The 15,651-nt window shown below is 41.8% G+C and overlaps 1 protein-coding gene across 1 annotated transcript in view; it reads left to right on the top strand.

Moving 5' to 3' along the window:
* Positions 1 to 15,651, top strand: part of CFAP69 (cilia and flagella associated protein 69) — a 37,700-nt gene that overhangs the window by 7,212 nt on the left and 14,837 nt on the right. Inside the window, exons 5-12 of the mRNA XM_044425093.1 lie at positions 6,266 to 6,342; positions 7,036 to 7,134; positions 8,968 to 9,117; positions 9,225 to 9,402; positions 10,958 to 11,081; positions 13,300 to 13,348; positions 13,446 to 13,567; positions 14,504 to 14,720. Coding sequence (XP_044281028.1) covers positions 6,266 to 6,342; positions 7,036 to 7,134; positions 8,968 to 9,117; positions 9,225 to 9,402; positions 10,958 to 11,081; positions 13,300 to 13,348; positions 13,446 to 13,567; positions 14,504 to 14,720 — 1,016 coding nt within the window. The remainder of the gene's footprint in view (positions 1 to 6,265; positions 6,343 to 7,035; positions 7,135 to 8,967; positions 9,118 to 9,224; positions 9,403 to 10,957; positions 11,082 to 13,299; positions 13,349 to 13,445; positions 13,568 to 14,503; positions 14,721 to 15,651) is intronic.

Raw genomic sequence — 15,651 nt, forward strand, 5'->3', positions numbered from 1 at the left:
CTAAAGTTTTCTTTCCGTAGTCACAAATACTCTGTGGTTAATGATTAGGTAGAAAGAAGCTTTTTGAGTATTGTTTGGGACAATTGTGAGTGTCTTGTTGCTTTAAATAAACTGGCCTGGAATTATTGTGATGAAGAGATTAAAAGTACAATCCCCCATTCATGTACAGACAGAAAATATCCTACAATTCCCACTGTTTCACAGCCAGTCCTGGTGGGTAGGGAATGCTGGTAGTTGTAGGATTTTTTTTCCTGTGCCTAACCTTCCATAGCATGTTTTGTGGAAAGACTCCTCGGAGATTGTAATATATAAAAATACACTTTTATATACTGAAATGTCAGTCTTAATGTCACTATCATGGCAAAAGGAAACTGTGTAACTGTGGTTTCGAAATACCTCAGGTCTGTTGAAGCCAGCATCAGTTTTTATGAAACACCCTGTTAAGGACCAGCAGGACTAGAAAACCATTTCAGTCAGTAACACCAGCATCACATTTCTAAGAACCTGGTTGACCAAATGTCTCGATTTTTGCTGTGTTTGTTATCGCATTTAGACTGTAAACCTGTGCACACTTTCCTGAGGGTAAACCCCACTGAATACAGTATATCTTTCTTCCCAGTTAATATGTATAGGGTTGAATGGTTAGCCACCTTGTCATTTACACAGACTAGGTGGGAAAGTGAATGTTTTATTCATTGATATTGCAGATCAAAATCCATATTAGTAATTGTGAATATAGAAGTAGGCATCTGTAACTAAATTGAATGAATTTCAATGCTGTACAAGTTCCTTCTTGGCCCTCCTTCTATTCAATGTTGTTTCCCTGACATGTCTGCTATGTTCCTTTTTATGTTTGCTCTGAGAATGAGACAGGTGAGAAGTCATGCCAACAATAACTAATTTGAAAAAGGGAAGGAAATGTTATTCTTTTACTCATTGTCTGCATTGGCTGCAGTGTCTTACTCTTCATTACTTGTTTTATGTGGCAAAACAGAAGTGTGCTAGTTCATAATGGCCAGTGGATAAAAATAGCAGCTGATACAGGCCATTCAGGCTGATTCAGTCTCTCTTTAAACAGTATTCCTGGAAACTAGTGCTTATTCAAAGAAATGGCTATATATCACCAGACCAAGCTCATTGATAGATTTTAAAAAAATATTTTTGCAACTTCTGTAGGAAACAAATTAATTTTCATTAACTTCTTTGAACTCCCTCTTGGATGCCCACTTTAACATGATGAGGAGACTTGAGAATATCAGAGTCAAGAGCAATGCCACCAAGAGGCCAGATTCTCTTACTAGACTGGTCTCCTAGCAGGCTTACCCAAGATGGAATGACAAAACCTAAGATGCAAGACTAAAATGCATCCACTCTCTTGAAAAGTAATGGCCACATTAGCAAAACTGAGTGGTTATCATTAGTGGTGATGGGGGTAGAGAAACTCCTGAAGGGCAGCAGCAATAGTCGAAGGCAATACTGGTGGAAATCTTTCACAGACAAAAGCAGTGACACTCAAGCTAACTCTGGTTAGTACTACACAGAAGAAGGCAATGGTAAATTGCTTCTGAATATTTCTTACCTTGAAAATGTTAATGTGAACATTTCTGGCAGTGTTAAAATTATCATCTATCCCAGTCTTTTTCTCTTTTAATGATTGCAGAAGTGTCCAGTTGTGCATTTCTATTGCTCTCTGCAGGATTACAACATACCTAGATCTGATTAGCAATAGAGCAGCATGATGCCATCTCATTCACTATATAATATTGAATCAATTATGTCTGATAGAGGAAGCATTGATTTTCAGTTGACTTCATTTGTGCTCAGTGACATCTGATTGACTACAATGTGTTATAACACCATCTCATTGAGTAGTTTATTGCAAATTGCCTGGAATCAGTTGCCATGTAACTGATCTAGGAACAAAAAAGGAACAGTTACTAAAAGGGAATGAACAGACAGTAGTGCAGCAGATAAGGGAAATAATGGGAGTGATCCAGATGTTTTAAAAAAATTAATATTCTCACCATTAATTTTTTGCATTATTTTCAAATGGAAAACCAAAATAAGACTACATTCAAGCAGCCATAACTGAAAGGAAGTAGATTCTCTCTTGAATATAGTATATATCCCTTCTGGTTCTCATCTGGTAGTTCATTAATCATAGGGTCTGAAAAAGCCTATCAAACTTTTTCTGTTCCTGTTCTTCTTTCACTTACCCTACTCCGACTCTTCATTTTCTTCTGTTCTTGGTGATGTCCCAGCTGTCTTGCAAGTTTATTATAATTGTACACATAAATTACACAAAAATAGAAGTGCAATATAATCCTTTCAGCTCATTGCCACCTGCAGAAGCTGAAAGAAAGCGCTCCTCGCCACCGTTGTCACCTGAGCTTCCAGTGAAAGCTCTGGGTCAAGGAGCACACCCAAGCTGCGGACCTTGTCCCTAAGAGGGAGTGCAACCCCATTCAGGACTAAGTTCAGGTCCCCTTCCCCGAAGCCCAATCCGCCAACCAACAGGACCTCCGTCTTGTCTGGATTGAGCTTCAGTTTATTGGCCCTCATCCAGCCCATTACCTCGGCCAGGCACCGGTTCAGTACAGCCACTGCCTCACCTGAATTGGTAGACAACGACAGGTAGAGCTGGGTATCATCAGCGTACTGATGATTCCGCAGCCCGCACCCCCTAATGACCTCTCCCAGCGGTTTCATGTAGACGTTAAATAGCAAAGGGGACAAAATGGATCCCTGCGGTACTCCATGGCATAGTTGCCATGGTGCAGAGGCATAGTCCCCCAGCATCACCTTCTGGAATCGACCATTGAGATAGGAGTGGAACCACTGCAAAACAGTGCCTCCGACCCCCAGTCCCACTAGCCTATCCAGAAGGATACCATGGTCGATGGTATTGAAAGCCACTGAGAGGTCCAGGAGAACCAACAGGGACGCACTCCCCCTGTCTTTCTCCCTGCACAGGTCATCGTACAGGGCGAGCGAGGCAGATTCAGTACCGGGTCTGAAGCCGGACTGAAACGAGTCCAGATAATCAGTTTCATCCAAGAGTGCTTGGAGTTGTCCTGCCACCACCCGCTCCAACACCTTGCCCAGAAACGGGATGTTGGCCACTGGTCTATAATTAATGGCTGTCTCTGGATCCAGTGACGCTTTCTTCAGGACCGGTCAGACTACTGCCTCCTTTAAAGGGGCAGGTACCCAGCCCCCCCCTCAGAGAGGCATTAACCACTTCCAAGATCCAGGTCCCTATTTCTCCCTGAAATGCTTGGCAAAGTCGTCACAGCAGGCCTTCGAGGGTGGAACCAGATCTTTCTTAGGGCCAGGATGAACCAGCCCTTGTACCACCCGAAAAAGCTCCGCCGGACGGCATTGTGAGGAGGCAATGGAAGTGGAGAAGAATTTTTTTTTTTGCTGCCCTCACCATCACAGCATAGGCCCAATAATGGGCTCTTAAGTGTGTTCGGTCAGATTCATCCCATGATTTCCTCCACCTACGCTCTAGACGTCTCCCAACCTGCTTCATCGCCTGCAATTCAGGTGTATACCAAGGGGAAGAGTGGGCTCTGCCCGGTGGGACAGGACGCTTAGGAGCGATCGTGTCAATAGCCCTGGTCATTTCCCCATTCCATAGCTTGACCAGAGCCTCAACAGGAACACCAGTCTTGTCAGCCGAAAACTCCCCCAGGGCCTTCAGGAATCCATCCGGATCCATCCGGCTCCGGGGGCGGACCCACACAATCAGGCCCACACCCTTACAGAGGGAAAGGCTGCTCTCGAGCACAAACCTCACAAGGAAGTGATCTTACCATGACAAGCGTGTCAGACACAAATTCCTCACCCTCAGACCACCCTCTTCCTGCCCCGTCGAGAAAACCAGGTCCAGAGTGTGTCCATGTTCATGGGTCAGGCCTGTGACATGTTGAGACAGCCCCATGGCCGTCATGGAGGCCATGAAGTCCTGAGCTGCACCAGTCAGACCAGTCTCGGCGTGGAGATTGAAGTCTCCCAGGACCAACATCCTGGGGGTCCTCAACACCAGGTCCGAGATGATCTCCATCAGCTCAGGCAGGGAGACTGTTGGGCAGAAGGGTGCATGGTACACCAACAGAATCCCCAATCTGTCTCGGTCACCCAACACCAGAGGCACTCTAGCCCTGGCCTCGAAGGGACTGGAAGCCCCGTGAGGGAGATGGAGACTTGGTAAACCAAAGCAACCCCCCTCACCTCTCCTCCAGGCATGGACGGTGCTGAACCAGATCCCGGTCGGGCACATTTGAGAGAGGGTGACATCCCGCCCTCTCCCGCCCAGGTCTCTATTATGCAAGCCAGGTCGGCCCCCTCATCCACAATCAGGTCATGGATGAGGGACGATTTATTGTGGACCAACTTGGCATTAAGCAACAGCATTAAGCAACTGTCAGGTCCGGGGGGCGATTGACAAGACTACCTGGAACCTCTGGCTGGGGGTAAAACCAGAAGGAGGGACAGGTGTCAGCCATCTTTCCCTCCTCCTTCTATGCAGACACGTTGAACCCCCAGCACTGTAACATCCATTGCCCATGACCACCCCAGTGGCGGCGCCCACGTGCTCTCCAGGTAGCTCAACCGTCAATGTAGCCAGGGACGACTCCATAAAAACAGATTAAAATACAATAAAAACATTAAAACAATATAAAACTCCCCATCTACCCCCCCCCGATAAACATTCCACCCACCGACAGAGTCCCTTGCCAGCCCAGCCCCCGCACGCCCACAAACGGCCACAAACAGCAGCGACTGCCCTTCAGCCGCCAGCCCCAGGCCACTGGCCCCAGGCTGCGACCAGCGAGTTAAGTCGGTGCCCACTCGCGCCCCCCACCCCCCAATCCAGCGTTGCTCTCACTGACGCCGGCAGGGGGGAACGCAAGGACGGGCGCGGAGAAGCCGCCAGCCAGCAAGATGGTAAGATGGTGGCGCCCTCCTCAGCCGCGACGGCCCGGCCTCCCCGTCCCTGGGATGGACTGGCGGTGGCCGTGGAAGTGGCATCAGCTGGCTCCCAGGCCCGGCAGGGTGCCTCAGGTCTTCCGTGGCGTGGGCCTTGGCGGCGGCGCAGCAAGTGTTGCAGGGAGGGAGGGAGGTCCTGTCCAGCTCCTGCCCCAGGCTGCGACCAGCGAGTTAAGCCGGCGCCCGTCCCACCCCCCCAATCCGGCGTTGCTCTCACCGACGCCGGTGGGGGCGGCGCAAGGACGGGCGCAGAGAAGCCGCCGGCCAGCAAGATGGTAAGATGACGGCGCCCTCCTCAGCCGCGACGGTGGCCCAGCATCCCCGTCCCCGGGATGGACCGGCGGTGGCCACGGAAGCGGCATCAGCTGTCCCCCGGGCCCGGCAGCGTGCCTCAGGTCTTCCGTGGCTTGGGCCTTGGCTGTGGCGGCAGCGGCGGCGCAGCAGGTGTCGCAGGGAGGTCCGGTCCAGCTAATAATGTCCATAATAATGTACTCATCCATTGTGTACTAATTTTCAGAGGGGTCCGCAAAGCCATCATTTTTCATAAATTATCAAAATCCATCCCTTTTCTAAATATCTAAGTTATTTAATTTTCTTCAGCAAGGAAGCAGTTCAGTGTTCACTAGTGTTTTCTGCTAGTTTTTAACTTTAGAAGTGAGTGATGACTCATTCTTTGAGTGAGTTATGCAATTTATCTGAACCAAGTGTGGAAAATGCCATAGAAGAGCATGCACCTAACATGTCATCCTCATATTTATAACACTTCAGTCCAAAGTGACTTCACTCAAATTTTATGAAGACTGGGGAAGCGCACATGTTACCCCCTCCAGCACTATTGAGTTCGCCATCATAGTGGCAAATACAGCAGCAGCAACTACTTTGCAATGGAAAAAGATAAACAAGAGGCAAACAACTGTTTGCAAACAGAGTTGTACTCCTGGCAACCTTCAGGGTTTACCACTGCATCTGTAGTAATTTTGATGATGGCAGCAGCAGTTTCAACGGGTGCAGTGCAGTCTCTGATGGGTTCCAGGATGAGTGAGTGCAGCCCCATATCTTCTGGAAACTGCCCACTCTTGACATAGATAATGAAAAGAAAGCATGAGAGACAAGACAAAATTTTGAGGGACTCGAACTATCATTGGCCGAAAACTGGAGCAAAAATCCCATAGCACCATCAGTTCAGTGCATCTCTTCCAGAATGTCTCATTGTTCTGCCATGCTATTTTAAATGTACTTGTAATACCTACTTTTTGTTTACATGTTCTAGGTTACCATTTTACAAAAAAAAGTTATCTGATGAAGTAAACTATGCAGATGAAGTTAAAGAATCCATCGCACAATTGGGTAATTTTGGACTGCATACAATAACATACTTTTCAGACATCTCTTTGTATACCATAAATTATCTATAGAGCTAATCACTGTGTGAAGATTATTCCAGCTAAGAGCAAATAGTGTGAGGGAGACTAACCAAACAACCTTTGACTGTAATTCTAAACATAATTACGAAGTAGAATTTGCTTCTATTTAGGGTTATGCTATGTATTTCCATCAAATTACATGTAATTCCATGTCTAATTCTTTGAAAACACACATAATTCAGCCTTGGGTTCTAGTTCATGTCCATGAAGCCATACAACATATCACTTGTATAATATTATGAAAGTTATAAGTTGTATGACCACCTTTATTCTCATGTTTTTGACACAAATGATTTTTTTCTTTCTTTGTAGAGCTACTTCCTGCAGTATTATAGATTGCACTGTAGGGAGTTGTTTTGTGAACTAACAGGATGTCTGTGGGCTTTTGTGGAGGTGGGCTAGAAAAGCCAGCAGTACTTTTTAGTATTTTGCTAAGAATGTACAGGGAGCAGAGTATTGCCTTTCTCAGGTATTCCTTTGTTTCTCTGGCCTAGAAATCAAAACTGTTACAATAAATACTGAAATGTTGTTAAACGGGGGATGTAACAGGTGTATCCTGCACGGCATCACAATGTTGCAGCTGTATCAAGTGTCCATCTTACATCTTTCTCTTCAGGTTACTTGTTGAGGGTGCCATATTCTCAAGTAAGGATACAAATCTGTAAATGCATCATTAGTTTTTACCATGGTGAGCTATCCAAGAAAGAGTTTGAAGGTACACTTTATTTTATATATATGTATATATAAACCTAGTTAACGAGATGTAGTCAGTAAATCATAGGCCTGAATCAGATAGCCTGAAGGCCCTATTTCTGCAGTAAGGGAAGAGCAAGCAGAAGCACAGTGGATGAGGTATACCTTGTAATATAAGGAGCTCAACATGATAGGACTTAATCACATTATCTTCCCTCTTTTTAGGGGAGAAAATTACGAGTTTCAAGCCAAGGCTCTCTGGGCAGTTAACAAAACTTAAAAATATGCAAAAATTAACATAAAACAACAAAATCACAGCAACTGCAATTGAATACGCATGGAGGCACAGTAGCGGTACAGAATAAAATGCAATATTAAAACTAAAACTGTTAAAATGCTGTGAAAATAAAAAGGGTTTTGCCTTTCACTGAAAAGAATACAAAGCAGGCACCAGGCACACCACTTTGAAGAATTCATTCCACAACCAGGGTGCCACAACCAAAAAGGCCCTCCAACTGGTAGCCACCCACCTCACTTCCTTTGGAGGAGACTTCCCAGAGAAGGACCCTCAAAGATTATCTTGGGGTCTAGATAGGTACATATGGGATGAGGTGTACTTTCAGATAATCTGGCCCCAAGCCATTTAGAACTTTGAATATTAATATTAGCTCTTTGAATCAGGCCCAGACTTTGACTGGCAGCTAGTGCAGCTGGAAGAGAGCTGGTGTAATATGTTCCCATAAGCTAGTCACTATTATATGTTCTCATGACTCTGTCCTCTTATTATAATCACTTAATGGTTATACTGGTTTTTCAACACTTGCTTCTTTGGAAGGTCTACAGTCTTGAAAGGCAATTAATAAGAAGCAAATCTGTTGTTGAGGCAAGAAGTTGTGCAACTTGTTTAAACTGCTTTTGTACATTTAATAAATACCACTTTTTAAGTGCCTAGTGCTTGCCCAACTTGCACACTAATCCTCAACTGAGTTTTCATCTACCATTTAGGTCAAAGTCCTACCATTAAAAAAAGCCAGGCCAATGAACTGCTTGAAAGAACTGCCAAAATTTGCTGCTTGCTTCAGGCTTCCAGACCGAGCCATGGAGTTACCTCAGGTAGCATGAAGGCTGCCTCAGTGTTGGGGCACTGGCCATAAGGTGCCATAAAAGCTGGAATCACTGCACCACCATTTGGGGGAGAGGTCTCTGGGTGCTGTGCCCACAAGCCCATGGGAGATTCACCTTGTCATAAATCACACATTATCAGTGTGGGGGAAAGAAATGAAGGTTCCACATCTCAACTCTGAGTAAAGATCTGCCTTGGCGCACAGATGCTCCTAATATCGATAGTTATATAGAAGTATAAACAAGTCAGCAGTAAATTTTAGTTTCTCTCACCCGCAGGGAATAATTCATTAAAACCTGGTTTTCAGTCCTGGTTGAGGAGATCTCTCAAAAACCCAAGTTAGCCATTTCAGATGTAATGGCACACTAAAGTTTGATTAAAACAGCAAGTAATTAATTAACTTTGTGTCAGACAAGGAAGGACAGAATGGGCATAAGAAGGCATGTAATTCTCAATCAGAGTGAACCTATAATTACTTTTTAATAATAATTCTTAATTAGATTAAATTGGTGTTTTTTCTATTCAAGTTACATTTAATTCACTGAAATATTAATCTAGGATTTTGACTAGTTTTAGTATAATACAGTTTAGAAACTAGCTATTTATTAGGAGTAGTGCTTTTCTGTAGGTTTCTAAGAAGATATCTTACATGTTCATATAATTCTTTGTTTACTTCATGGTAATATAATTTATATAGCATTGACAAACTTTTTTCAATTATTGACAATGCAGTTTATCAACCTGTAAGTGCAAACTATAAAAAACAAATGGTGGAAATGGGAGGTTTAGCAGAAACCTTGGTCTTGTCGCTGATATTAGTTGAAAATCAACTTCCTGAGAAATTATGGATAATTAAAACCCTGCAGCATCTTTCCATTTCTGGTTAGTATAATTTATATGTTTCAGAATCATTGTTCTAATTTTACCTATATTGCTTTCTAGCAATAGCAATATGAAGGGAGCTAATCTGTGATCCTTTCATTTTGCAGAAGCAAACTGCAAGCTTATGATGAAAGCTCAAGCACCAACAAGATTATGTTCTCATCTGAATGATGTTGACCCCTCTGGGCAGCTGCTATTCCGTTCCTCAGAAATCCTCTGGAACTTATTAGAAAAAACTTCCAAAGAAGAAATTATTAATCAGCTCAGTAACTTGGAATGTGTACAGTTGAGTGAACTAAAATTGCATATAAGCCAGTGTTCTTCTTCACAGTATCTGTAACTAACACGTATAGGTTATGCACATTCACAGAACAATAGAGCTAGACAGAGCATGAGGTGGGAGCCCTGTTCACCTCTACTACATGTTACCCAGGTGTGGTTTCTGATTGTGTCTTAATTGCTTTTTGTCTGACAAAGTGACTAATAGTATTTGGAATATTCTAGTGGCTGAAATCTCAACAACAAAAACAGCAGCAACAACAAACACTTTCTATCTCATTTGTATTGTTAACAGAAGTTATCCTCCTTTTTGCTTTCTGTCCTGTTTTCTCTGAGTTTTCTTCTTTCCTTCCATCCCTCGGGGCACATAACCTCCAAGGCCTTCTTCAAAAAGTGTACCTGCTGTGGCAGGAGTATATTGTTAGTTGATGGGAACTCTGATTACCTCCTTTGCCTTGAAGAAGTGCACAAAGAGTATTCTTGCAACTGCTGTCAGGACTTCCCTGCATAGACCAGGAAATAAAAAGCATGCCTTTACTTGCTGTGGGAACAAGCTCTCAAGCCCTGCAGACAGCAGACACAGCTGCAGTGAACTAGCACCTATATACCACCAGCTGTGAGAAGCCACCTTTGACTCCTCAGTTTTTGCAATCTGCAGGAGTATTAGGAAAAGTACCTCTGGGCAACAGTCTCCATTACTGGGAGCTCTAGCCTATCCAGTATAAACAGCTTCAGCCACTCTATTGGACCAGGTAGCTCAAGACTAGCCCTTTCATGCTAATGGTTAATACCAAGCAGAACAAACAGGGGGCAAACTAACCCATTCAGAGTGAATACTGGGTCCCAGGAATGCTTTTTGCAATAACCATACTATCTTTTGTCTCAGGCTCCATCCCTGTGAAAGTAGTAGTCACCATGGTACTGATAAGCCATTCCAGCTTCTTCACCATCCTCCAAAGTTTCTTTGCACCATGAATACATTATGCCAAAGAACTGTAGATGCCCCCACTACTCTAGGTTTTATTATTTTTACAAAGACTATTCACCACCTAGACAACAACATTATGAATACAGGAAGTCCCCTACCCATGTTACTATTTTCACTGGGTACAATGTCATTCTCTTCATTTGGAATAACCTAAACTGGCATTTAACTGCAGTAGCCTTCTCATATGGTATCTAAAATCACTTGCAGCTCAGTTACCGGGATCTAGTACAATACCAGATTTATAAGTTTGCTGGTCCCATTTCATTCTTCTCTTCTGACAAACTCAACTGTTGTCAGCAATCTATTATAGGGTTGTTTCCATTGTTAACCCTATGTAGAATAGATGTATTAAAATTAAGAGTAATTCAGTCAATTGTGATTAACGTAAGTCTCACTCATTTTAATGGGTCTGCTTACGGTACCCTACTTAGGATACCACCCTAAGTGTAACTCAAATAGGTGAAAGAAAATAAAGTTTGACATTTCAGACTTCAGCAAGAGTTATATACTGTTTTTGAGTAGAGAAAAATAGAACATATAAACTAAAATACAGAATTTCACTTTTTTTATTAGTGCTCTGAAGGAAGCATTTACAAACTTACTTTTACATGGTTCACGACATTATGATCGTCAGCTAAGAAATGACATTTTGGTGATAGCTACCCTCGTAGCTCAGAACCCTGGAACACCAATGATTGTAAGTATACATGATTTTGAATGTCATAGAATGATTTGTTGCTTGTGTTTCAAAACTTTTTTTAAAAGAGGTAATGTTGCTCTGTTTACTTATCTCAGCATATCCACAACTGACACAAATTTCTCCTTGAAATTTATTGGGTTACTTTTATGTCTTAGTAATTCTGTTTCTTCTTAGATTTCTGAATTGTAGACAAATATGTTTACCACAATATTTTCACCAAGTCAATTAATCCTGGCAAGTGAGTTACGGCTATTCAGCTCTCACTTAACTTTAAAAAAACACATAAGATTGCTTTGATTGATGGTAAGTGTGGCGGGTTGGCTGGGCCAGCCAGTCAACCTCGGCAAGCGGCGCGAGAAAGTTTAAAGAAAGAAAAAAAGACTGCAGTCCAGAAATCAGTTACAAAGCATGCTCGGTTTAGTTGCTGGGGGAGAACAGCAAATACTTCTTCCCCCAAGGTTTTTTCTTCTTCCCCAAGTTTTTTTTTTTCTCCTTTTTTCCCCCTCACCACCGGCATCTGCTTTTATTACTTCACACTTTTTACCTAGGCATTTGAATACAGCCAATTAGCCATCGTATACAAGCAGCCAACACCTTAATGCTTAGGTTACAAGCCTTATATGGTTACAAGCCTTATATGGTTACAAGCCTTATATGGTTACATAGGTAAATTACAATACTCTTGGTCTTCGTGTGGTACGTGAGTACAGCATGACCCAGCAATGAATTCCCACAGTAAGTGGGATGGTGGAGCAGACAGTGAACTATTAGCTTCTCAGACATGGCCAACATCCAAAGATTGTTACTGGACAGAGTGAGAGATACTTGATTCAGCAGTTTCTAAATAGAGGTTAGTTTCCTACTGAAGTGGGTGAAACACAATCTGGTCTTGCTATCAGCAGAATTCATCCAGGACACATTGCATATTCAGACTGATTGGCTGAGCTGGGGGACTCTAAATCAGGAGAAATGATGCCTCAATCCAAGAAATTTCCCGCAAATAGCTATTAAGAATTAGATCTCTTTGTGATAAGCCTTAATAGGGAAGTAGTATTATGGATCTCAAGGTATCAGAATATTGGAAGGAAAGCAACAGTTGTCTGTTCAGTGTGTTGGCCCAGAGGTTTCAGTATACATTTTCACCATTCCTGCTGATAGTGAAGACCCTCTGCAAGGTTCAAGCAAAAAAAGTGCAGATGCTGATAAGAACTACCCAGTGGTCTCATCCTACACTCAGACATAGCAGAAGATAACAGATTAGGAAAAGCACCTTTCATTGAGTTGCTTTCCCCCACTCATAGACCTTCCAATCCAGTCCATGTTGCTTTACTGGATTTCTCAGTTATAAAAACCTCCCTTCCAGACCATCTCTCATACTTGCATGCACTATAGAGATCAACAACAGAAAAGCTAGATGGTAGCCTTTTACAGGTGTAGAGGGTATAGATCAATACCAGTGCTACGCTAGCCAGTCTTCATGAGATCACAGAAAGTTTGTATGCTTCAGCAAAGTTGTCCATGGATGACAACACTCTAGCCAGCTTTCCCATGGTGATCTGTCCAAGGTCCTGACTACTTTTGCCTTGTGTGAATCAAACTGTGTGTGAGCCATCTTCCCTTTCCAGATGTGACTCTGTCTCAATTACCTGTACCTGATCTTATAAGGCATGGCTGTTTTACCTGCCTTGACCTAATTTTACCCTTTGTAGTTCTGCATTACCTGTCTTTATGTTGTCCAGTTGTGCTGTGGACTATTTCCTCTGTAAGCTCTGAGCCTGGACAAAAACAAGACACAGATGGCCCTGGTTTTCTGAGCTGATGGATATCAACAGCAACATAGTTCCTTAGGCACTTCTACAGGTTCCAGGAAATCAAAGTTATACCTCAGTCTTGGAAGTTGGGCAGTTCCTTACCATTGTTCTCAGAAGCTTTCAAGCCATGCCGTGTGACATAGGATTGCTATACCCATTTATCTGGGATTAAGCCCCATTAAATTCAATGCAATTCTCTTTTGAGGAGACATTTAATGGATTGCACTATTAGTTATCTTTCTATCGCCTGAACAAAAGGACATCCATTATAGTTTCTAGAAATGATTAAAGTGGTCTATTATTTATTATTTTATTGATTAGTTTTTTACTCTATAAATATAGACTATAATGGTAACATTTGTAGTTAAATTCACTGCAATTTAATTGTATTTTCTTATTTTTAGGAAACTGGCTTTGCCAAGCAGTTAATACTATTTGCTACTTTTACTGAATGTAAGTATTTTACCCTTTGAATAAGTGGTATTGCTGCTTACCAAGGTTTGTTTGTTATATTTCTTTCACTGTAAAATGACTTTTGTGTCCTTCATAGTGAAAAGTCATAATCCTTTGATAAAAGGCCTCAAGCTCACTTACTCTTATGAAGATTTTGAATTGAAAAAGCTGCTGCTTAACATGCTTACTGTACTAGTGAAAGATTTATGTACAGTGCAGGTAAGACTTAAAAGAATGGGGTAATTAGCATTTTTCATTCTCCGTGTGTATATAGTCCTGTGAAAATGTATTTGTAAAGAGGTTATGAGCCTACACCAGCATGTAGGTTGAAACAAATTGCTGTTTTCTTACTATGGTATAGCTAATTAAAATGCACTGCACATCTAGGCTGCATTTGGAAGATTTGGAAGATTGCGTGTTTCTGTATAAGCAATTCTAGAAGTAATCCACCTTCAGTGTAAATCAGACTTTTTCATTTTTTAAATGATAGATTTGAATTGTCTAATACTTTATTTATTTGTGACTGAGCCACCTCTGCTGTCCACTATTAATAAAGAGTATACATAAATCTCTGTTTGGCTTTTGCAATGTGCCTCTTCATTTGCAGTATATTTTATAACTTTATAACAATTCATTACAAATGATCCAAGCCAACCAAAATTAGCTCAGGTAAGATGCATCAGAAAGACTACTTCGCTCAGCAAAGTTTCTTAACTTTTTGGCATTCTGCCTTATTAACTGTAAGCTAACTAGGAATTTCATGCATATTAGTACTTCATGCATATTAGTACTTAAAGGTTAAAATACTGAAACATAGCTCCTACCACCCCCAACTGAAATAGACTAACAGCTTAACAATCGTAGAAGCTCAGAGTTAACGTGTCAGTCCTACCTGGAAAAATCAACAAGTAAAAACATGTTCTGCTAGAGGAATGAGTTGGAATGACTAATAAGATGGCAATTGATCTTACTAGTAGAAAAATGTCAGGGGAACAGAGGGCATTTTTTTGCACCTGAAATGTCATGCAAAATCATGAATGTTAAAGAAGTGCTTTGTAAATATTAACAAGACAATTAAGTGCTTTTATCTTAACTTCATGGGGTTTTTTTCCTTTTAAAACAGTGTTTTATATCTTACTTCCTTTCATTCTTTAGCTGCTGCATGAGGGTAAAGTTATGCTGGCTTTGTTTTATTATTTAAAACCAAATGAAAAGCCAGGAGCACTTGACATGTCTGCAGCACAGTATGAAGAATTACAGCTTCATGCAATTGCGACCTTAGCTACAATGGCTCCCTTGTTAATCGAAGACTACATGATGTACCAAGGAAATACTCACCTTCTCGTGTTTCTAGAATGGTGTTTGGGTAATGGTGAGTAGGGTGAATTTAATTATACACCTAGCTATGGACTCACAGCTCAATTTTGCATCCTCTGAAGCTGAAAAATATGCATGCTTGTGGTTTGGGAAATGTGTGTGTGTGGAGGGGGGTCCCCCTTAATTCTTCTGCTCATGAAAGCAGCAAGTGCTAGAGCAAATTCATTTCCCACCATTCAGCACTCTTAACCCCCAGAATAATTTCACAATTAAACCACAGAGTTTGAATGAAAAGTAGGTCTATAGGTTCCCTACTTTTCTGACAGGCCATGACTCTGAATGTTGCCAAAGTCATGATGGCCATTATGTACCACAGCTTGTTTTAGGTACCTTTCACAAGTCTGGAAGTGTAATTCATATTTTTACCAGTGCCCATGATCTGCTGGAACCCATTTATAAGTTTGCTCAGTTACCTGATTCAATAATGTCAACAATGTACAATATGTGGTGCTTTGCAGTTTCTACGTTAATCCTCCTCAGTGCTCAACATTTACGTTGGTGTTCTGTTTTTTGTTTTTGTTTTTTGTAACCTGTCCAGAGATTCTAGTATTGGATGGCATATAAAAACTTTAAATAAATAAATAAATAAATGTATAGAGTGACTTCAGTGCCTGGATATCTTTCAGAAGTAGTGTAGTGCTGTTTTACTTGAGCAAGACTTTTGATTTTTGTAATTAAGCAAAAGTTTTTATTTACTTTTTGGTGCTGGTATATCTCAATTATTCACTTACTGAAAGAGGGATAGTCCTCAGTCTGGAACAAAACTGAGTGTTGCATATAACCTCACCTGGAATTGGAAGATACCAGGACAAACACAGCTTTTAAATGTTCACTTTAGTTTTTTATAATAAAACTTTACTGTTTTTCTCAAACACCAGGGGAAAGTCTGAGGTTCCAGGGACCAGGAACCCTAATCCCTTATTTAG

Source organism: Varanus komodoensis, unplaced genomic scaffold, assembly GCF_004798865.1.
Source record: "Varanus komodoensis strain SLA01 unplaced genomic scaffold, ASM479886v1 scaffold15, whole genome shotgun sequence".
In the NCBI taxonomy this organism is placed as follows: Eukaryota; Metazoa; Chordata; class Lepidosauria; order Squamata; family Varanidae; genus Varanus; species Varanus komodoensis.